We start from the raw sequence: 25,115 nt of genomic DNA on the forward strand, positions 1-25,115 counted from the left end.
TACTTTTTATTCCAGTTTATTCTTCATAAATAAATCACTATTACAATTGACTATCTATTGAGAAATAAAAATGTTTGAACTTTAAAAAAAATACAGAGCCCTTCTTGATTAACAGAATTTGTTTTAATGGGATTTTATCTATAGTATCTTATACCTTAGACAAGGAACCACTAAAACAAAGTCGATGACAAAATATTCATATAACTATATCACAGATTTCAGGAAACAAACATTAAGAAACAATTTAAGACTACCCAGTAATAGCTTCTCATAAAACCCAATTGTAATTAGACTTCAAAGAGACCAGAATATTAGTTTATGTTGAGCCAAAATTAGGAAAATCTTCCACTGTTGACATTTTCACGTTCTTAGATTGTCAATCAAATAATCAGGCTGTAATGAAAACATAACACATTTTTTTATTCTAGTTATCATAGCCTACATGAAATAATTCTACTGGCACCCCTATTATAATAAGCCACAGCAGAAGAACTGGATACTACATATTCTGTTCCTAAAAATATCTTACAAAAAACTCTCAACATAATAGTTTTCAAACTATAGTAAAGGTGTTTATTCTATACTGTATATAAATAGGCAGATTTTTATCCACATTGCCTTTTTGTTAGATAGTTTCAATAAGGAAAATAAATATAATACTAAAGACATGGAAGAACCTGAAATGCATTTTACTAAGTGAAAGAAGCCAATCTGAAAAGGCTACATACGATATGATTCTAACTACATGATATTCTGGAAAAGGCAAAACTGGAGACATTAAAAAGATCAGTGATTACCAGGGATTAAGGGGGAGGGAGAAATGAATAGTCAGAGCACAGAGGATTTTCACGGCAGTTAAACGATTCTGCATGATACTACAATTGTGGATATATGTCATTATACATTCATCCAAACCCACAGAATGTACAACACCAAGAATGAACCCTAATGTAAACTATGGACTTTGAGTGATAATGACATATCAATGTAGTTTCATGGATTATAACGAATGTATCACTGTGGTGTAGGATGTCAACAGTGGGGAAGACTGCGAGTATGTGGGGACAGAGGGTATACGGGAACTCTGTGTACTTTCCATTCAATTTTGCTGTGAACCTAAAACTGCTCTAAAAAAATAATAAAAACAAAAAGAATAAAAAGTAAACTAAAGCCTTCTAGTTACATCATTTCAGATACTTTTCTCAATCATTATATATCTGAAAAATTATGTAAGATTTCAGAATAAACGTTAATATTTTTATCTTGATTTTTTTCAGTCTCATAATATATACTTAAATACCTAGATTTAAGGAGAGTTCAGATTCCCAGGATGAACCATTAACAGATCTCATAACTTTGTTCATTCATTTTTTCCCAACTAAAAAATCATGTAAGGAAATACAGTTTAAAAAGTATAAAAATGTATTTCTAATTATTTTTTACTATAAAAGCATAGATAGTGTAGAAACTTAGAAATACAAATAAGAAAAAAATATCTGTTTTTTATCATACTGATTTTTTAAAGAGACCACACCAGCTTCCTACAAAATGTCCCACTTTTTAATTTCAAATATATACACCACATCCCTTAAATATATTTTTAATAAAATAAAATCATCTGGACAACAAGTTGAGGAGAGAGATAATAAGTTTGAAATATGAAGTTTGTAGAAATCAACTGCTTTTTCATTTCTTTTGTACTATGACTATAATAATAATCTGCATTAACTAATGGTAATTACTTAATTTGCAATTTGATGGTTTTTCAGATATAGCAACTATAGGTCACCTTATCATCATGGACACATAAAATAAGAAACATAAATTACTATCAAGTGGCCCTGGAAGGACAGAGTCATTTAATAACTAAAGCCTGACTGTCAGATTACAAGCCAATAATCAGTTGAATTCTATTCTACTTTTGCCCTAGTAAAGCAGAATTCTGCAATTTTTTTAGGCTCAAAGCCTCAACTTCAGATCTAGTAGCTGATGCTACTACTTGCATCAATTTCTGCAATGAGGTTGATGATGACAGAGGCAGCAGATAACATTTACTGAGCCCTCACTATCTGCAATGTACAGTTTAAGTGCTTTACATGTTAATTATTTCATCAATCCTCTTATCAACCCTAGATGTAGGCACTATTACCTATACGTCGGTAGTAGATAAAAAAACTTGGGCCTTAAAAAGTTTAAGTAACTTGCACATGGTCACTCAAGTAACTAACAGAGCCACAATTCAGAATTCTGAACTATTAATGCCATGAACTTCTATATCATATCCTCTGCTTACAACTGAGAGACTTTGCCATAGTATCTCTTCCTACAGATTTGATGACCTGGAAAAGTACCCCAAATTAAAAATATTATTTTAGATATGTGCAAATAGAATGTTAAAACAGATGATCAAGTCTATAAGAGGTGTAAGTGCCCACTGTTGCCAAGAAAAGAAAAACTACAACAAAAAGGACAAATATTTTAAATATTTTTGATGCTGCTAGCATAACAATAATACTTACTGTGATAAACCAATAGGAATTCACTTTATAAACCAATTTTGATAAGAAGCTAAGCTGATCGGCTGGTGCCAGAACATGAAGGTGCAAATGGGAAATGGAACAGAATGGTGGCACATGGAAACCCATTCTGAAACAGCAAGGTAAGAGATAATTGACAAATTAGTTCTACAATAGTTTAAAACTACATTTTCAGGTTAAAACACATAAATATTAAAGATATTCAAAACAGGTTACCTAAGGTAGACAGATTACCACTCAAACATCTCTTTCACTGTTTTTCTTTATGAACTTGAGAGTATTCACACAGTTCATCTTCATGTTGAAGTTCACAATAAGATAAACTCTTCATTGAGAAAGGCTTTCACAGAATATTATGCCTCTGTATAACCCTTATGAATTCTGAGCTGGCAGTATGTCTTATTACTTCAGTTCTTATCATATTAAGCTTTAACTCTCCTAAAAGATGCCTCTGCAGTGAATCTTAAAATTACTGAACGCTGAAGTAGAAGTAGGATTCCTTTTTCCAAGACATAGCCAGTAGATGGCGTGCTTTCTCCTTTAATGAAGTGGTCATTTCCTTACCCTCACTAAAAAAATTTTATCATCACTTAAGTTTCTTGAATACTAAAAATAAGTTAGATGATAACTATTCATAACTATTTGCTTTATAAAATATTTACAAGAGAATTCCTTTGGTAAAATAATTTTCTAATATGATTTAACCTCTTAAAAATCCATTTACAAAGTTTTGTAAGTCTACTTTGTAAGTGGAGCAAGGCACACCTGTAACAATAATTCAAGCCTAGAAATATTTGCCTGTTCAAACTAGAAGTAAGTCTCAATTTTTAAAAAAAGACTAAAAATGACTGGGAATGTGGGAAGAAGGCAAGGAGAGGTGCTATAATGCAGCAATACAGGACAGACTGTGGAGTCAGATCCGTAACATATTGAAAAGCTTCTACCACCACCCAGAAAAGGAGACTAGGTTTTCCCTCTATGAAACAGGAGTCATATAATGGAATCAAGTAATCTAAAAGCTAGAAGTAACTCAAGGGTTCACTCAACCTTTTCATTTTAAAGATTTTAAAGATGGGGAAACCAAGATCTAAAAAGTTGAAGAGACTTCCCAAGGTCACAAAGTTAGGCAGTGGTAGAGCTAGAATTGAAACTCAGGGCTCTTGACAACCAGTCCAGTGTTCATTCTTCTAATGAGCACTTCTATGACTGGGAAGGGAATGTGCTGATTTTGACCACAGGGTCTCAAGTACCATCTGTTCCTTGTCATTATCACCCTTGGATATAGTTCATAATAGTTTTCACAGGATTTTCACACATTCAATCTCATTTTAGACTACAAGTAGGCAGAGCAGGTATTATCTTGGAGAGTTTAAATGACTTGTCTAAAGTAACACAGCCAGTACAACTATAGTAGCAGCAAGTAACACTGATAGCATTAGAATTCAGGCCTCTGAATTCCAGTTCAGAGGTGTCAGAAGTAATCACTATACCTGCCTTGGTACTACTTTGATCATACAAGGCAAAATCGAAACCTTTTAAAAAGAAAAAATAAATAGATTAATTAAAACAGTTACCAAATTGAATATTGTATGCTTTTACTCAAACTTTGGTTAATGTCAGAGTTCAGTTCAACAAATTCAAGTTACTTTCATGCTAGAAGGGTAATAATGTATTTTTAAATCATATAGAATAAATTTTTTCTAAGGAAATTCAATTTACTCACAATTTTATAGGAATGCACATATTGAACAAAGAGGACTAAGTAACTAATTTTACCTACCCACTGCTTCAATATACTTGTCTGTCCAAAACTAAAAGTGGTGATTATTAGACGATGTTGAGATGTGAAAAAAAGTTTTTTTATTAAATTTACCAATGAACAATATATTCACTTTCAGGAAAACTGCATTTAAACCATGAATTCCGCCATCTCTACTTTCATTTTCCTGAGGAACTAACATTTCAGAAAAACCAACTGCATACAAATCAATTTTCACTGCAAAGTAAAGGAGCTGTTACAGTGGAGGATTACTGGACTGAATGTCAATATTATGACATAGTATGAGTGTGTTTCATGTTTGGTAATTGCAATCATTGTTGCTTTTGTTGTGGTCATCCATGTACAATGCTTGGTGTCAGTCTATTTATCTCTTGTAAAAATAAAATACAGTGTGTGTGTGTAAAAAAAAAAAAAAACCAACTGCATATATTGGTTTTTATCTGGAAGTATACATACCTCATATTTTTGAAGTCAGTGAAATTATTCCTTTCAAGAATGGTTTTTCCAACAGTTACCATGTTCTCAACTACAAAACAGTAAAGAAACTACATTACACTATAGGAGACATTAAGTTCACTACCTAGTTATTAACCCGAACTTTTAGGGTCCTAGTAAGAAGTTGTATCAAATGGATACACATTTAAAGACTCATCCAGTAGCTCTAAGTTACTAAGAAGTTTGCTTATCAACAACTGAAATGAAGGTTCAACCCATCACAAACTATCACACATAAGCTGACTTTGAACAGCTGTTGAGGGATATTATCAAGTGACTGTTTAGGACATCTGATCCTACTGAGGTCTAATTCTAATCATAAGGAAACCAAGTAATTAAACAAAAACTGTTTGAGTTAAGAGGACAAGAAAACTTTGAATTTGTCTTTGAACTCAAATTAGGAATATGACATCCCTTCATGTTGGCCCAGCCGTGACTAGCTAAATGTTTGTTTTGGCTTCCAAACTCTCATTTGCCTTAGCATCTTTATTGTCTCAATGTTTTATGGCCTTCCGGTGGGAATATACTTCTCCATTAAAAAAATTTTGGTAACCCAAGATCTTCAAAGCACAATGCCAAACTTTAGATCTCTTTTGTTTCTGAATGGTGTAATCAAGCATTTGAAAAGAGAAGAAGTGAGAGAATCTGCAGAGGACAGTTGTTATAATGAGGCTTATAAAATCATTGCTAACAGTTTACTTCTCTAAGTCAGGCTTGAGTGCAAAGGCTTCCATGACAAGGCCAGTACCACAAGGTCAAAAAAAAAGCTCATGTTACTTCGAGCCAGACTGTGTCTTGTTTTCTTTTAAAAATACTCCCAAGATGCAGGGGTTGGGGGGAGGGGTAAATTATGAGGCTGGGATTAACATATACACACTACTATATATAAAATAGATAACCAACAAGGATCTACTGTATAGCACAGGGAACTATACTCAATATTTGTAATAATCTATATGGGAAAAGAATCTGAAAAAGAATATATCTATATGTGTCATTGAATCGCTGTGCTGTATACCTGAAACTAACATGATATTGTAAATCAACTATACTTCAATGAAAAAATTTTTTAAAAAAAGAGATGGTAGAAGCATGCTGCATTCCATGTAACAAGATAGAGAAGGATTTTCAGCATCATAAATCTAGAGACTTTAATTGGATGACAAATTAAACTGAAAATAATCAGAAGAATGTTGACTAGTTTCTGGTTCAGTATGGAGACTTGTGTGATTATTCAATTTGCTTTTGCTTTCAACATAAAACCATCCTTGAAAGTATAATTTGAAAAAAAAAAATACTCCCAAGATGCCAAACATTTGAGTAAATAAAAAAGATTGTTTTTTATTTTCATTTCTTTAAAAGACATATGATTATTTAACAGCACCATGGCATTATAAAGTATATAGATGAAATATAAATGACAACAATAACACAATGTGTTGCAAAGTTTCTCACATTTTACATGAATTGATACAATGTTAACTCTAAGTAGGCTGTGATAATTGCAGGATGTGTATTTTAATTTCTCTAGAACAACCACTTTAAAAAAATACAAAGAAAAATAGCTAAAATGGCAAGAGATAAAGTGGAATACTAAAAATTATGTTTGATCAACCACAAGAAGGCAGGAAAGAAGAAACAGGGCAACAACAACAACAACAAAAATGTGACAAATAGAAAACAAATGGCAAGACAGTAGACCTAAATCCAACTATGTCGGTAGTTATATTAAATGCTTCTGAACTAAATGCTCCAATTAAAAGAGATTTTCACATTACATTTTTTTTAAAAGAGTCAGACCCAATTATATTGCTATCTTCAAGTCTTTAAATATAAATATTCAATTTGTAAGTAAAGGATAGAAAAAAATACCCAATGCAAACAATAAGTAACAAGAAAGTTGGAGTATCTAAATTAATGTCATACAAAATAGACACAAGAAGTATTTCCAGACATAAAAAGGAACATTTTACAATGATAAAAATGGATCACTGAGAAGACATGACAATCATAATTATGTATTCACTTAAAATCAGATCCAAAATACATGAAGCAAAACCTATTGTCTCTTTCCTATTTCATTGATATCTACTCTACTATTTCCTTTTTTATACTTTATTTTGATCTGATTTGCTTGCCTCTTTCTAGCATCCTAAACTGGAAACTTAGGTCATTGGTTTTGTACCTTTTTTTCTAATATAAGCACTTAAAGCTATAAATTTCCCTCTAGGCACTTCTTCAGCTACATTCTACAAATTTTGTTATGTTGTATTTTTATTACCAATCAGTTCAAAATATTGTCTTTTTTTACCTATTTATTTAGAAGTTACTTAAAAGTGTTTTAACTTAAAAATATTTAGTGCTATTCTAGATTTTATTATTTATTTTAATTCCATTGTCATCAGACAACGTATTTTATAATATTTTGATCATTTGAAATGTATTGAGACTTATTTTATTGTCCAGAATATGCACTATCTTGGTGAACATGTGCTCATAACAAAGTGTGTATTCTATAGTTAGGTGAAGTTCTGTTAATGTCAATTATAGTCACAGTGCTTGAGAGTATTATTAAGCTCTTACATATGCTTATTATTTTCCCAACTTTATAGACTGTATAAAAATATTAATTGCAAGGACTTTTAAAGTTTTATTATGGAAATATTCAAATACACACAAAATCAGTAAAAACAGTACATATAATGAAATCCCAAACACCCACCATGCTGCTTCAAAATTAGTTAACATTTGATTTGCAACTGTTATAAAAACTTTTAACAAGAAATACTAGAAAAAGAAAAGCAAGAATAAACACATTTCTCCTTCCTTAAGAAAAACAGTATAAAAGGAAATACTTAAGGCTATGGTGGCTGTTGCCTAGTACTAAATACTGCGTGTATATTGGCCTCCCTCTGTTGGAATGAGCATGAAACATACTGATAGAACTTAAGATGACTAAGGAATTTCACAATATCTAGAAAAAACAGTTTAAAAACTGGTAATTCAGTAGTCTAAACACTAATAAACCACATATCGAGGTTTTCATCAAAGAGATTTCTTAGTCACCTTCAAAAATCTGGCCCAATTTATCTATCTTGCCAGCTACCTTAAAGTATTGACCAAACATCCCAGACCCTGATGACAATGGCTATTGAAGCAGGTTTGAAGTAAACTTAGCAATGTCTTAGTAAACCGTAGCTGACAAGTCACAGGAAATCATGTATAGGAAAATACAGGATACGCCTGTAAGAGACAAGATTTCAGAATCTCTTTTTCAGAGGCTAAAAGTTCATCACTAAAATCTCATAATTAAACTTTGGTCCTACTTCATCTATGCAGGAAATTACAAGGTAGGAAACTACAAGGCACGTACCAATATGGTCTCACTCTCAGGTAATATGTACTCATATGCCATACTATAACTTATTTGTTTATAACTTTTTTAAATTAATTTTTATTGGAGTATAGTTGCTTTACAATGTTATGTTAGTTTCTGCTGTACAGCAAAGTGAATCAGCTATATGTATATATATATCCCCTCTTTTTTGGATTTCCTTCCCATTTAGTTTACCACAGAGCACTGAGTAGAGTTCCCTGTGATATACAGTAGGTTCTCATTAGTTATCTATTTTATACATAGTAGTGTATATATGTCAATCCTAATCTCCCAACTCATCCCACCCCACCTTGCCCCCTTGGTATCCATACGTTTGTTCTCTATGTGTGCATCTCTATTTTTGTTTTGCAAATAAGTTCATCTGTATCATTTTTCTAGATTCCACATATAAGTGATATTATACGATATTTGTTTTTCTCTTTCTGACTTACTTCACACTGTATGACAGTCTCTAGGTCCATCCACGTCTCTGCAAATGGCACAATTCCATTCCCTTTTATGGCTGAGTAATAGTCCATTGTATATATGTACCACATATTCTTTATCCATTCTATTTGTTTATAAGTTTTCATATTATCTTTCACTTTCAGAATCAAGAAAGCCATCATTTAAAAAGCATAAAGAGGCATTATCTTTTAGAGATTTTAAAAATTAAATAACATGGCATCTGAGATTTGCTTAAAATCCACTGTGGGAGAAGGTTAATACATGTAAAGAGATTGGCCACGAGTTAATAAATGTTGAAGTTGGGTGATAAATGCATGGAGATTATACTATTTTCTTTCTTTTTGTATATATTTGAAATTTTTCATAATGAAAGTTTCAAAAAGCCATAATGCTCCTTTATCACAATACCTGGCTAAACTGTTTCTTTTCATTTGTCACTGCCATCACTGATGTCAATTCAAAATGATATAACCATGAAGAATACTGCCATCAACTTACCCAGTTCTATTTGATCTTTCTTTAGATATCTGCAGTTTCCAATATGCATCTTTGGCACCACAAGATAATGATGAGGTGCTGCTGCCTTGGTATCTTTGAAGCAAACTAGGTCTTCATTCTAAAGGAAAATGTCATTTGTTCGTGAATTTTTAAAAAGAATTTCCTAATGCTGTTCTGGCATGTCTTAAACATCATACATAAATCTCAGTCTGATAGGGAAATTGTGCTTATGTTACAACTAATCTCCATTGGGCAATTTTGTGATTATGCATTATGTCCATAAAGACAAGCTTTAGCTTCCTTCATGAGATGCTCATTTATTCCAGAGAAGAAAAAGACTTATATAAAATCAATTTCAGGAAAACAATTATGAATGAAGTTCATTAAAACTTCATTACCATAATCCCAGAGTTTTTTTTAAATTTCATTATATATTTCTCCATCTCTACCCTAAGGTTTTTCTACTCCTAATATGTACTTTTAAAGGTTCTACCACAGAATCATAGCAAGATTGATAAATTCTTTTTTACATTTAATTTTTTTCCAAAGTGCCATTTTCTTCATTTATAACATCATCTAGCATCTATATATCCAGGGGTTACATTTTTAAACATTTTTTACAATAATTATAAATACTTTTTCTTTATGTTTACTTGCCACTTTATAGCATTAAAAAGACTGTGAAAGGGCTTCCCTGGTGGCGCAGTGGTTGAGAGTCTGCCTGCCAATGCAGGGGACACGGGCTCGAGTCCTGGTCTGGGAAGGTCCCACATGCCGCGGAGCAACTGGGCCCGTGAGCCACAACTACTGAGCCTGCGCGTCTGGAGCCTGTGCTCCTCAATGGGAGAGGCCGCGATGGTGAGAGGCCCGCGCACCGCGATGAAGAGTGGCCCCTACTTGCCACAGCTAGAGAAAGCCCTCGCACAGAAACGAAGACCCAACACAGCCATAAATAAATAAAATAAATAAAAAAAAAAAGACTGTGAAATGCTGAAACAAACTCTAGTATACTGTACTAAGTTATGTGTCCAGTCCATTACATGTATGGTATCAGTTTTCTGGTTTCTATACTCCACACAGTAATGTAAGGAAAAAAGAAAAGGAAACAAAAAAGGGAGTCTTTCAACCTATTAACATTTGAGTTTCAAGTTTTTTCAAGAGAAAAATCTATATTCCCTAAATAACCTTATTCAGTATCTTATATTAAAAAATTAGTCAAAATTAAATAAAATCAGTATCAATAAGCATAGTTTCCCAGAATGCACTGTTGCTCATTAGTTCCCCATTCCAAGAACTAAAATTCAGTTGGAACAAGGGCCTCATATCCATGCCAATGATCTTGATTTCAATGAGAATAATGATGAAAGGCAATTGTACATACTGTACCACGAACTTCCTTACCAGTATCCATACTGCTCATCTAAGCTTCAGGTGACTGACAAATTGACCTGCAGTGAGACCACAATTCAGTGAATGGGACTTTTTGTCTACTTTAGCCCCCAGCAGAGCCATGACTGAAATGGAGGGCAGCAAAAATACGGTATTACGTGTCCCTTTCCTACCGCAAGGCTTCTATAAAATGTCCACAATATCACTCTATTAAAATATTGCTTAAATATTGATTTTGTTGCTGTCCTCATTTACATACCTTCAACCAAGAGCTGCTAAACTGTGGGGGCACAGCAACACAAAAATTTCGATTATTTTTCCAGCTATTGAGTGTAACCTGCCTATAAGATGAGAATAGAGAGGGGGAAAACTTGTAACTTTTAAGACCTTGAAGTAAACAGTGATGGGTCAACTGAATGTAGCATGAGCTATGAGGAAAGTACACAAACAAGAAATGAATTGAGGTGCTTGCCTACAGAAACAGGGATTTATGCTGTGTTTAAAGAATATGAGAATCCTATTGCCCCCAAACTTTGAGGAAAAATCTATAGCAGCTGTTGCTTTGTGTTAATATATCAGGAAAATGAAAGGAAAAGAATCTGTTACTCTCTTCGGCTGATGCAAGACAAAGGTTTGAGGATGAGATAGAAAATTTAGTAGAAACAGAAAATCATGAGAGGTGACTAGGGATAATGTATGCAGCATACTCCCCCCAGCGCCGAGAGGAAATCTTCTGATATACTGGGGAGCGTGATGGGTTTCCTGCAGTTCAGGGACAGAGACTCAGACCAGGTGTTGTGTGTATGTGTGTGTATGTGCATATGTAAATTTATATAAATATGTATACATGTGTATATATATGTATGTGTGTGTTATATATACACACACACACACGTGTGTGTATAGTCCCAGAAGGCTGGTTGACTTGGGGAACCCCAAGAGCTAACCCTAACCCTAAAATAACAAGCATGACAATTATTTCCATTTTTATTATGGTTTTTCCGTCTAGTAGTAACTTTAAATATTCATATCCATGGAATGTTTTAGAAAGGGATAAGATCGAAAGGGATAAAACCGCAATGTTTTTGAATGTTTAAAGTTTTCCATTATTTACTTAATGCTTCCAGCTGAGAAACAACTAGTATCGGGGGTCAAATCTAGTACAACAAAATTGTACTTCCCAGACTGATTCATAACACAACAATTTTATATGTCTTTATTTCCCCCTCAATTATGGCATTAACTTTTAAAAAATCCAGAGGTAATTCTTTCTGGTACAGAATACATCCCGATTAGAATTATTTTGAGATAATATAGCTGAATTCTACCTCAAAGCAGGAGTACCACTTCTTTAGATTCATGGAACTACAAAGTGCCAGTCTAAAGGATAACAGGAGAAAAACATTAAAGAAGCTCTTAAAAATCTGCTGTCTTACATGACTCAGCCATAAGAATGAACAAAATGCCCAGTTCTGTCTTCATCTCCCAAAACCCTATTTTGAAAGGTTCTGTTTACTAAATGTCATGTGTGAATATTTTATTTTCCCAATTCTCATTAATTAAAAAAACCTACCAATTGACATAACTGTCATCATCACCAGTAGATAAAATTCCTGTCAAAAGCAAAGAAACGACGTTTTATTTAGCCTATGCAATCAATGATTGAATTAGATTTCCATTAAGCTTTCTAAAATACTGAAACTGGCTCTCTGATGTCTCTCCTCATTGCTACTACTGATCTAGCCAGTATTTAGACTCTTCATTTAAAAGAAAGACTGTCCTCCCATTCCACAGATAAACAGGCAAAAAATATGAAATGATATTTGTACAAGGCTATTCTTTGCAGCATGATTTATGATAGCAAAAGACTGAAAATAACCCAACTGTCCATTAAATTCAACTAAGACTGGCTGAATAAATTACAGTAAATCCATACAGTGGAGTATTGTGTAGTTATAAAAAGGAATGAGGAAGATCTTTATACACTTATGAAATCATTTCTGGAATAAATTCCTAAGGTAAAAAAGAAAAAGCATGGAACAAGTTTAAGCTATCTTTTGTGTAAGAAGGTGGAGTATAAATATAAACACACGCATACATATCTACTCACAAAGGAAAGATAAACCAAAAATATTTTTTTTGGTTTCTTACGGGGAAAGAGGTACAGGGTAGAGATAACAAGAGAATGGATACTAGACTTCAAATGTACTTTGCTGTACAATTTTGATTTTAAAAGCATGTGAATATTTACCATACATTTTTGGACTCAAAAAGAAAAAAAAAGAGTAGTCCTTAACAATGGAAAACAAACAGAGATGAGTGAACCTAACTATATGTCATGTTGGTAGCATAATTACACAAAGAAAAGATAATTTCAAGTGACTAAAATACAGAATTTTGACTACTTATACCTAGTGACACCCACTAAAAGAGAATTTTTCATTTCAATTCAGATCATAGGCAAGCTTCTCAAGTGTAGGACATGCCATATTCATCTTTGAGCTCCAAGTGAGTAACACATATCAATAGTAAGCCTGCAAAAACTGTTCAGTAAATGACGGTTGCTTAAGTAGAAAGATAAAACTACCGATATTCCCTTATCTACCCCTTAAAAAAATGGTGTGTCATTAGGGTTTTCATATACTTTTCCACAGAAATGGATGACCTTCGGGCTTCCCTGGTGGCGCAGTGGTTAAGAATCTGCCTGCCAATGCAGGGCACACGGGTTCAAGCCCTGGCCCGGGAAGATCCCACATGCCGTGGAGCAACTAAGCCCGTGCGCCACAACTACTGAAGCCCGCATGCCTAGAGCCCGTGCTCCACAACAAGAGAAGCCACCGCAATGAGAAGCCCGTGCACCACAACGAAGAGTAGCCCCCGCTTGCTGCAACTAGAGAAAAGCCCGCGCAGCAACAAAGACCCAACTCAGCCAAAAATAAATAAATAAATTTATATTAAAAAAAAAGAAATGAATGACCTTCTTAAAGTTGGAATTATGGCCATTGTTTGATTATAACAGCGTTTCTTAAACTTTTCTCATTATCACCCTCCTAAGGAACATTTTTAGACTTTTTCCTAATTGCCCTCCCATGATATGTTAATATCACAAATATATTGTGTATCTCTCATGTCCTATATGGCATAGCTGTACTTTATATATAAAGAGTAAACCATATACTTTCCTCCTTCACCTCCTTCAGGGCTTCATTCAAATGCCACCTTCTTAGTGCAGCTTTTCCTGACTAAAAATTTAAAATTGCATCCCTTTTCTCCTTTTTTGTTCCCATCTAATGAACTATGTATCAATATTTTGAACTATGTATCAATATCTATTCTCTATATAATATTTTACTTATTATGTTGCTTACTGTCTATTTCCTGTGAGTAGAATGTAAGCTCCATGAGGACAGGGATTTTTGCACATTTTATTTACTGCTATATCCTAATGCCTCCAACAGTGCCTGACACACAGAAGGCACTCATTCAAATACTGAGTAATGGATGAGTGACTGAGTTTCCTCTTTCTCAGGGACAAAGCTCTACCACCCTGGGCCATTTTAAACCTCTCTCCATTGGCACCTTCCCATTAGGATTTAAACGCACCAAAGTCTTCACTGTTTTAAAAAGCTTTCTCTCGGGCTTCCCTGGTGGCGCAGTGGCTGAGAGTCTGCCTGCCAATGCAGGGCACACGGGTTCGAACCCTGGTCTGGGAGGATCCCGCATCCCGCATGCCGCGGAGCGGCTGGGCCCTTGAGCCACAATTGCTGAGCCTGCGCGTCTGGAGCCTGTGCTCCGCAACAAGAGAGGCCGCGATGGTGAGAGGCCCGCGCACCGCGATGAAGAGTGGCCCCCGCTTGCCACAACTGGAGAAAGCCCTCACACAGAAACTAAGACCCAACACAGCCAAAAATTAAATAAATTAATTAATTAATTTAAAAAAAAAAAAAAGCTTTCTCTTAACTCCATCTCCTCCTGTAGTTACCTTACCTTTTCCCTTCTCCCCAAGACTGCCAAACTTCCTTCAAAAGTTGTCTGTATTTGCTGTCTTCAATTTTTTATCCTTCAGGTTCTTATCAACTACAATCTGCCTTCTGCCTCACCACTGCACTGCAGTTGCTCTCCTCAAGGTCAATGACCATCACTCTGGGGACAAAACCAGTTCTGATCTAAGTTGCCCTCTCTGCAGGCATATTGGAGAATCACCTAACCCAGATTCGAGGATTAGGGAAGGCTGATGTTGCTGCCAATTCCTATCTTCCTGACATACTCCCTTCTCTTAGCTTTCCTAGTTATCCCTCTGTTTCTCTCTTCTCTTTTCAGGTCCTCTTCCTCTGCCTCTCACTTATCATGTTAGTGTTCTTTACAGTTCTGTGTAGGGAGGGGCCCCTTCACTTCTTACTCTACATATACTTCCTAGGTGATCTCATTAATTTCCCTCTTTTCAATTTCCATCTATAAGCTGACAGTTCCTATAATCTGAGCTAGAGATGCATATCTCTGCAAGTGTCAGACGCCTAAATATCCTTAAATTGATTGGCTTTTCTTCATTCCCACTACTACATCTTATTTCAGGCCATCATCAGGCTGGATTACTTCAACAGCCTCATAACTGATCTCCATGCCTCCAGACTGGTCCTCTCTAAATCATTCTACAATGGTGTCAGATAATCTTTCAAAGATCAAACCCTTTCATATAACTTCTCAACCCCTTTCTTCCAACCCAGCATTAACAGTAGCATTAAACACTGTAGAGCTTCCCTTCACTCTTCAAGTAAAGCCAAAACTCCTTAACATGAATTACAGTAGCCTTAATAACGTGGCCCCTTGTCTACCTCTCCAGCCTCATCTTTCACCACTCATCCCCTCAAACTCCATGCTCCAGTTAGACTGAATTTCTGTTCTCCTGTGGCAGAAACCAAACCTCTGAAGGTGCTCTTTACCAGGGGTATCTTCTCTCCTCCTCACCTGACCAATGCCTACTTACTTTTTCATGTCTCACTTCCTCTGGAAAGCCTTCCCTATCCCTTCAAATCTGGGCCAGATGCTCCTCCCACCAGCCTTGCAAAATACTGCAGGTGGTAAAACCATCTCACCATACAACAGGGCACTGTTACCAGCTGCCTCTTCTGTCCCTTTAGATTATAAAATCCAGACAGGGACTATCCTTTACCTTGCTCACCAATGAACAGTGCTTAGAAGGAAGTCAATTTACTTTTAACAAATGAATGAATGGTTACTACAAAAACAACAACAACAACAAAAAACCACAAAGAAGCCCAGAATCTTTGGAGCTGAGTCTTTCAAAAGATGTTTCTTTAAAGGCAAGTCGAGCTGGTGGAAGAAAGTGCCTACCAGATCATCTGTTTTAAAATATCTGGACAAAGTCTTAATGCTCTGAAAATGTCCACATATCCTAACTGATAACATTTCTAAGGAACTGGACCCTTTAGTGGAAATCAGAATCTATTAAGTAATAGTTTGACCTCCGACCCACTCCTGCCAGCCTATTTTCATTCAATATAACAAACAGGCTTTTCACAATTACCATTATCTATTTTCTACTGGTTTCTCTTCAGTACCAGTATTAAGAGTGCGGAATGTAAAAGCAGTGTCTAGAAAGGCGGGGGGAGGGGGGGTCCCTTTAATAAAATCAGAGGCCATACATGGCTATTGCCCACTAAATACCTCGGCAGCTGCAGAGAGACTTTACCACTACATTTTCTCCCCTTAGAATAGCAAAGAGGTGGCTGGTGACACTCCCCGAGCCTAGAGAAGCAAGTCTGTCATTATCACTAGGACACCCAGCCTCCCCCAGCCCCATTTAACAGGACCCTCCCCACCCGATCCAGGAGCGATCGGGTCCCCGGTCGCGCGTCGCCGCCAACCTCACAGTACAGGAGTTCAGTGCTGGGATCCTGCTGCGCCGCGATCCGGCAGAACACGCACTTGCTATTGTAGTTCTCGAGCTCCGGCGACTCTGCGGCGACGGCGGTGGTCTCCGAAGGGGACCCCAGAGGTTCTGCAGCCGCCGCTGCCTCAGAGTCGGCACATGACTTCCTGAAATCGCATTCCTGCTCCTCCGCCATCGCCTCCGCTCCAGCGCCGCCGAGAGCCTCAGGATTCTCCCGGACAACAGGGCCTACGCAGTTAGCCTCCCGCACCTCCTAGATTTTACCTCGAGGCGTCGCCCCTCGCCTGGCGCTGGGGCGGACAGGGAGTTGGGCACGCGCGCTGATCTCGGGCTACGCTAGACCGAAGGCGACTGACTAGCTGCGGAGCCGCAAAGCCAGAGGCTCGCCTGCACGCCGGCTGCCACCAGGGGACGTGCGAGGACGCTACACGGAAGAGCGGTCGGCCGCGGCAGTCGCCCATCCCTCTGCGTCTCGTTGGTAACTACGCAGGACTTCCGCCAAAACGCAGGCTCGCGCCCCACGTCGCGGTGACGTCACGGGAGCGCCCTGTCCTCGGGGCGGAATGGAACCTGTTGACGGTACTGAATGTCGTTTCCCTGAAGCCTGTAATGTAAGGTGCCCCAAGAGTGTATAACGATGTCTTAAAAAAAAGTTTTTAAAGTTTAATTTTTTAAGCTTACAAATTCGTAGATTTTAAGAGAATGAACAAAATTTCTAGAACTTTGTTTTAAACAAGATCATATTTGATGCTTTGCGTACGCATTTTCAGCTATGATAATTTTAGGTGCTAAGCTCAAAATGTGAAACTGAACTTCCCATCTGTCTTTAATTGTTGTTGTTGTTGTTAACAGCACCAGCTAGATCAAAATAGCGCGCTTTATCTCATTCTTCACACACGGGTAAGGCGGAATCCTGTAGTTTATAGTCTGAAATATTCCGGAACTTTACTGCCTGTGGCTCATTATGCCTCACCTGGACCGACCACTGCGATATCCTTCTAACTAGTTTTCCTCCTTGAGTTTTCTGCCACTCAGGCAAAAACCGTGTGTTACCAACCCAGGTGCTTGGACTCTTTATAACTTTTCATAAGGAGTCTCAGACTAAACTTTTAAAAGGCCTCTCAGGGCCAGGAAAGCCATGCCAAGGGATTATCACAGATTTTGCCTAACAGATTTGGATGAATTCCTCCCTTTTTGAGGTTCCCCCCAAAATACCTTGAAACTCTTGCATTTGTTTGGAGGTGGCCTTCCTTATATATTGGATAAAGTTTCTGGGACCCTCTGAGTTTCCAATTTCTGGAGGGTTCAGGTAGAGAGAAAATATAAATGTTTCAATTCTACTTAGGGGTGTAATTTACCAAACTGCTATAAATCATTATTAGCTTGAGGGGAAGGGTTTCCTTGTATCAGGAGGACACAGAATAAAAACCAGTAATATCTCAGGCGAGACCGAAAAATTATAGCCATATCCATCAGTTTCCTCAATCCCATGTAATTAATAGTTTTATAGAGCCATCTGGTTTACCCAGTTCAGCGGTATGATATGAAAGTTATCAGAAACTTGTACTTGTCAAAAAGCCCTTTCTATGAACCTTCCTGAAATGAAGCATTTTTGTTTTTTTAAATTTATTTTATTGAAGTATAGTTGATTTACAATGTTGTGTTAATTTCTGCTGCATAGCATAGTGACGCAGTTATGCATGTATGTACATTCTTTTTCATATTCTTTTCCATTATAGTTTGTCACAGGAAATTGAATATAGTTTCCTGTGCTATACAGTAGGACCTTGTTTATCCATTCTCTTTGTAATAGTTTGCATCTGCTAATCCGGAACTCCCAATCCACCCCTCCCCCACTTGGCAACCGCAAGTCTGTTCTCTTATGTCTGTAAGTCTGTTCCTGTTTTGTAGATAAGTTCTTTGTGTCATATTTTAGATTCCACATATAAGTGATATCATATAGTATTTGTCTTTCACTTTCTGAATTACTTAGTATGATCATCTCTAGTTGCTGCAAATGTCATTATTTCATTATTTTTTATGGCTGAGTAGTATTCTATTGTATATATGTACCATATCCTCTTTATTCATTCATCTGTCAGTGAACATTTAGGTTGTTTCCATGTCTTGGCTGTTGTGAATAGTGCTGCTGTGGACATAGGGGGAGTCGCACCTGTCCTGACGATGTCCCTGGTGATACCTGCGATTGCTTTGCTAACTTACCTGTTACTTTCAAAAACTTGCTTCCCATTCCCAAACCCTGGACTTGATATAGTTCCCTACCATGGAAGTGGGAGGAGCAAAACAAAGTATTTGAAAATTGTCTGGAGTATATGTCCTGGTGTGGGAACAGGCAAAAATATAGGCATTGTGTGTGCACAGACAGAGCTGCTACCAGGTGGGGTTCTGGATAGCTCCCCTGAGAAACAGCAATTTGAGTTGTGTGACAATAAACTAATTTTAAATTTTATTTGCGAAATGGAGTGCTCTTTTCTAATTTCAAAAGGTCACCATATGGGCCAGTAGCACCCCTGCTTCAGAGCAGGCTCTGGAGTTAGACAGCTGTACAACTTACCATCTGTGAAGACATGGGCTAAGTTTTTTATCTTTCCCTGAGAGAGAGAGAGATATATATATATCTGAAGCACTCTGTTGCACACTTGAAACCAACACCTTGTAAATTAACTACACTTCAATAAAAATAACCAATATTGAAAATAACATACAATATGAATGTAAGTCACATTACTGTTATCAGTAGCAAACATTTATTAAGAGCCAACTCTGAACATCATACCATACTAAAACAAGCCTTTATTTGTCTGGCTTTCCTCATCGCTTACTGATCCATTTCTCTGCTCTCCTTTGCAACCAAGCTCCCCCCCAAAAGTTGACTGTACGCTTCCCAATCCCTCTCCCCCTCGTCTCTCACACTGTCTCCCATCAAGCTTTCACTGCCATCATCCCGTCCAAACTATTCTGTCAAGGTGACCAATGACCTCCATGTCACCAAATCTAATTGTCTCTTCTCAGTGCTCATCTTTTCAGCAAAAGTTGGTTATTATCTTCCTCTTGAAAAAACTTTTTTTTCCTCTTGTTTTCCAGGACACCACACTTTCAGCTTTCCTCCTACTTGATTGGTTGTTCCTTCTCCAGTCTCCTTGGCTGCTTCCGCTTCTTCCAAACCTCTCTCATCACTAATGGGCTTTGGTCCTAGGTTTTTCTGTCTCTCTCTCCCTCCTTCTCTCTCTCCTTCCCACTCACACATAAAAAGCTGTACATATTTAACATATACAATTTTTATAATACTCTTCTCTTTAGCTATACTCACTCCTTTGGTGATCTCATGCAGCCCAATATCATCCCATTAGTCAGTGACAGAGCGGAGACCCCAGCCCAAGCAGTCTAACGGGAACCAGTGCTCTTAAATCATGGTACTTTGACGTGTACATGTGTTCAGATATGTCTAGTATGAGTCATGTTTATTAAATATACATATGAATTTGTAAGAAAAATGCCTGAAAGAATACATACCAAATATATTTGCATTGTGATCTCTGGATGGGTAAATTATGTCTTGATGTTTTTCCTTTTTTTGGTTTACCTGTATATTTTATGTCTTCAACAATGAAAATATAGTACTTTTGTCATAAGGAAAACATTTTAACAGATTTTTAAAATTCAGGATTCCAAATAAACTTCATTTCCTTTAATCATTCTCTGTTTCATAAATAATCTCATTCTACAAATTTTTGAGTTGTTCAACCCTGATGTCAAAAGCCATGAAGCATTTTTAGGCAGATTTCTTGGTGTTTTGGGGAGAGACAGACAGTGGAGCTACTACAACCATATGTCTGATACAGTGCAGTATTTAGTCCATTTTGCGGTGAGGATATGGAAAGTGTGTTGGTGAGTTTGTCTTAATCTTATAAAGTATCATCTCGACAGTAAACACCCCTTTTCCACATCCTAAATAGAAATTTCCTGAACACAAATACAAAAACCTTCTCTGGCTTATATTTAGTAAATAGGAATAACTTTTTGCTGTTTCACCAGTGTCTCAAGAATTTTAGATTATTCTGAAGGTAAAAGAAAAGTGTGGACACATTTCCCTCTCCTTAAGAAAAACAGTATAAAAAGGAAATACTTAAGGCTAGAGTGGCTGTTGCTTGCTACTAAGTACTGCATGATTTTGGCCTCCATCTGTTGGAGTGAGTGAGATGTCTAACAGGCAAAAGATGGGGAGGAAGGAGTGCTTGTGTGTGGGAAAGGAGGGAAATTTCCAGTTTCCGATTATTAAACTGCCTTATTTAGAGCTCTCTTTGAACAAATACTGGCAAGTGGCCCAGAGTCCCGACTTGTGACTGTTTGAGCTTTGCTGAAGGACTTTAAGGGAAGTCCTGATTTGTTGTTCTGAAGTGGAAACTGTGTAAATTATTTGTAATGGAGAGAATGATAAAAGAAAAAAAAAATCCCCTCTCCTTATAGCAACTTTCCCATTCCTGCTGTTTCCCTGGTAAGTTATTTTGTTTACTTGCCTACAGAATATAATGCAGACACTTCTGCTTTTTTTCATAATACTTTCCTGAGAGCCATGTCTTCAAAGCATTGAAAATAATTTCTACTTTTATCAGAAATAAGATTACACTTAGACTTTGCATTTCTGATAAAGAATTCAGCATAAACAAAGTTTGATGTGACTAACACCATAATAGTACTCCCTTACCTTTGTCTGGCATTTTGCAATTTTCTAAGGCACTTTCATGTATGTAAATTAATATGATTCTCATGACAAATCAGAGAAGTAGATTTTATTACCCCTATTGTAGAAATGGAGAAAATGAGACATAGGAAGATGAATCAGCCTACTCACGATCATTTAGTTGGTGGATGATAGAGGGATTCAGACCTTTAGTGGAACCAGACCAGAGGCACTTCCTTTCTCCCTCAAATCAATAGAAAACAGCTACCACGTAAATCAGCCCACCTCCATTCTCTTGAAGTTAATGTAAATTTTCTTGTCAAATTCACACCTGTATTTTTTCGTAATCTCAAGGCCAATAAATCTCATCTTCACCATTCATTCTTTTTCTTGTTAAAAAATTTTTTTAATTTTTCTTAACTGATACCCAAAGTGTCTTATGCTTCTTTTTCCCCTAACGTTTTTCCATCTCTGACCTCTTTGAATCTCTTTCCACTTTAAAAGCCACAGTTTCTTTGTAAGCACCCTAATCTGTATCCTCAACTTCCTCACAGAACCATACCTTCACCTTCTTGCCTTAACTGAAACCTGGCATTCCCCCAAGGATATCACTTCCCTTGAGCATTGACAAACAAAAACTGCTTTTTCTCCCCACCTTCCAGCATGCTGAGAGAGCTTTGGAAGCACTGCTGGCATTCTCTGGCTTCTAACTGCCAGTCCAGGGGATCCCATTCCCACCTGTATGCAGCTCCCCACCCTCTGCGCCCTTTCGAGTGTCACGCTATAGCACGAAGCATAATCACGTCGTGCACCAGCTTCTTGGTCACTCCCCCAGATTCACAGAGAGCTTCAGGACCTGGCCCACAAATGCTGCCAGACTCCCACGTTATCTCAGACAACCTCAGCGTCCGTGACTCATAGCTTCTCAATCACACAAAGGGATTCCAGTGCCCTTTGCCTCCATTCCTCTTTAACACAACTCGTTCCTGTGGCAAAATCCTAACTTGACATTTACCCAGATGCCCTGAAAACCTAAGCTTTAATGACTCTTCACACCTCTGAAAGCACCTGTCCTAGCAACTTCCTGACTTCTTAGTAATTTCTGTTCTTGATCTTTCTTCAATGCTTTCTGTTGCATTCCTACCTTCACTTCCTTCCCTACACAGCATAAACCCCAAAAGCCCATCATTTCCCAGAATTGCTTCTGGGCACCCACCATGCCCTCCCTCTATTTTTGCTGTACTGCCACTAACTTGCTATCGCCTATGGTTATCTAATTGGTTAAAGACATGGGCTGGGGAGTCAGACTCCCTCAATTTCTACCATTTAGTAGTGATTCCACCTTAGGTAAGTCATTAATTTTTCAGGGCTTCCGTTTCCTCAATTGGGAAATAATAATAGAGTACTTATCTCATGACCGTCACAAGTTATTGTAAAGATTAATTGCGATAAGATATGTAGAGTGCTTAGGATAGTACCTGATGCATAAGCGCTCAATAAATATTTACTATTTGGATTGGCCAAAAAGTTCATTCGGGTTTTGAAAAACCCGAATGAACTTTTTGGCCAACCCAATATTATTACAAATAAACTGCTTGATGCTGCTTCTAAAAAAAAAAAAAAATCACATAATCAAATTAATAAGTGCCAATATATGCCTAAATCTGCAAAGCAAAACACAAATCAAATATTTTTTCACCTCTCTCCCTAGATATTGCCCACTTAAGGGAGATGCTTGAGAAAATACCCTTGTAGGGCCTGAGGACCTCTGATACCATCATGTTATCTATTTGTCCTCCTTATCAAAGGTAAATGGGATTAACAGACTGACTAATGTCTGTTATTCTTAAGGTAGTAACAACAAGGATTTTGTGCGACCGCTTCCCAGAAGACAGACTAGAAGAAATAGGCATAAGATGTGAATAAGACATCTCACAAAGGAGAAAACATAAATGGCTAAGAAATACATTAACAGATGCTCATCCTCATTAATAGGGAAATACAAATTAGAACTACAATGAAATAACATTGCACATTCTTGAAATTGGCAAAAACTAAGAAATCTAACAATATCAGATGTTGGACAGAATATTCTAATAGGCATGTAAATGGTACAATCACTTTGTGAAACATTGAGGGGTTATCTTGTAAAGCCAAATACTCACATACTCCATGGACCAGCTGTTCCATCCCAGTGAAGCTCTTTCTCATGGGCCTCAGGACAATGGTTAGAGCCAGACAAAACTGCAAGCAACTCTGTGCACTGACAGGAGAATGGATTAAATAGTGGTATATTGGTACATTCACACAGAAGAATGTTAAACCCACACACAAATGAAATATAGCAGCAATAACAACATGAAAAAATCTTAGAAACAGTGTTGAAGGGAAAAGAAAAAAGCACATCTCTAACAAGTAAATGTATATATTGAATAGTATAATGACATTTTACATCTATTAATCCATTTAATTCTCCTAACATCTCTTTGAGGAAGGTAGTATTGCTTTCATTTTACAGATGAGGAACCTGAGGCACAGAGAGTTTAAGTATTGATAACTTGCTGATAAGTGGAGGTTCCAGGATCTAGCTGACATTTACTTCATGCTTACACAGTACCACACACTTGCCTAGATTATTATTTTATGAAAAATGCTCCACATAAAATGTCCTTGATTTATCTGCCTGATTTAATCTTTCTTCCAAAATCAACACAATGAGTTAGAACTGGAGAATCCAGTTTATCATATGCCTTTGCACTCTTTCAACCTTATCACAAAAGTGCAAGCTCACTGGATAGTTTGATATTCCTAAAATGGTCTTCTGAACTGTTTTCTAGATTTCACATGTGGAAACAGAATGTGACTCACTTTCAATGCCCTAAATTAGCCCTGAGGCCTGGAACTTCCCTTCAGTCTACACTTTTCAGAATGCCAGTAACCAAGAGATCTGAAAATTAAGGAATTCGTTTCCCAGGAAGCATCCACACACACCACCACCACCACCCTACCCCCCAGAAATCTCTTCCTCAGTCTTTACTTAATACCCCTAAGACCCAAAGGACAGAATTTGAACAGCTAGAGGAAGAATCATTTCTTCCTGACTCACAGTCTTAAGAATAATGCTTGTAAACTTGTGACTAAGCACTATATAGCAGGGAGGGGAGGAGAGCCAGGAATCCAGAACCTTTGTTTTATTCCCAGGTTCTTCTGCTTAGCTGTGCAATGCTGGGCAAATTCAAATTCAAATTCTCTGGGGTTCATTTCCTTTAGTTATGCACTTTGCTCAGTGACAAACATTTATCAAATGCCTCCTAGGTGCCGTGCACCCTGCCAAGCACTGGGGCTATAGGGGTGCATAAGACGTCATTAGCCACAGAGGACCTCCCAGCCATTAAAGAGCTGTCTTTCCAGAGTGGAAAACTATGGATCTTGGTGCCTGAGGTGGTTAAGCAGAGTGTGGGTAACCTTGTGGTGGAGATGTAGAGACTACACAATGGTCAGCATACTGTTGTGGTTAAGAGCTCAGCTCTGGGGTCAGTCATAACTATACATATCCTGGCTTTAACCCTCATGAACCCTGTGACTTCAGGCAAGTTACCTAACCTCCTGAAGAATCAGTTTACTCATCTCTAACACAGAGATAATAATTACACTATATTCAATTTGAGGATCAAATATGATAAATTCATATAAAAAGGAGGGTGAAAGTCATGATAAATAAATGTTACCTGTCTTCCTCATTCTCCTCTTCATATTATTATTGTTAATACATCATTTGTTTCTCAGCAAGGCGTTGTTGCAGGGTTTGGAGGTTTAGAAGTCGTCCATCAATCTTGCTCAGCTCTAGCTAACTCACTGGAGGATGGTACTTTAGATGGATATTCAGATCTTGTCCCAAGACCTTTCCTGAAGATGTTGACATGTGTTAATGGGATGATTACAGGCCAGTGCAAAGCGAA

At 37.1% G+C, this 25,115-nt stretch overlaps 1 protein-coding gene and 1 long non-coding RNA gene across 2 annotated transcripts in view; one reads left to right on the forward strand and one right to left on the reverse strand.

Moving 5' to 3' along the window:
* On the reverse strand, positions 1–16,903 carry HINT3 (histidine triad nucleotide binding protein 3). The gene is made up of 5 exons (XM_059941954.1): positions 16,429–16,903; positions 9,155–9,272; positions 4,774–4,843; positions 2,520–2,646; positions 1–393 (listed from the first exon to the last, which is right to left on the reverse strand). Exons 1-5 carry the CDS (start codon positions 16,627–16,629, stop codon positions 361–363), a joined length of 549 nt encoding a protein of 182 aa, XP_059797937.1. The 5' UTR covers positions 16,630–16,903; the 3' UTR covers positions 1–360.
* Positions 16,904–16,997: 94 nt separating this feature from the next.
* Positions 16,998–25,115, forward strand: part of LOC132375931 (uncharacterized) — an 85,480-nt gene continuing 77,362 nt past the window's right edge. The window contains exon 1 of the long non-coding RNA XR_009506162.1: positions 16,998–17,065. This is a non-coding gene — a long non-coding RNA (uncharacterized LOC132375931). The remainder of the gene's footprint in view (positions 17,066–25,115) is intronic.

This window comes from Balaenoptera ricei, chromosome 12 (genome assembly GCF_028023285.1).
Source record: "Balaenoptera ricei isolate mBalRic1 chromosome 12, mBalRic1.hap2, whole genome shotgun sequence".
NCBI lineage: Eukaryota > Metazoa > Chordata > Mammalia > Artiodactyla > Balaenopteridae > Balaenoptera > Balaenoptera ricei.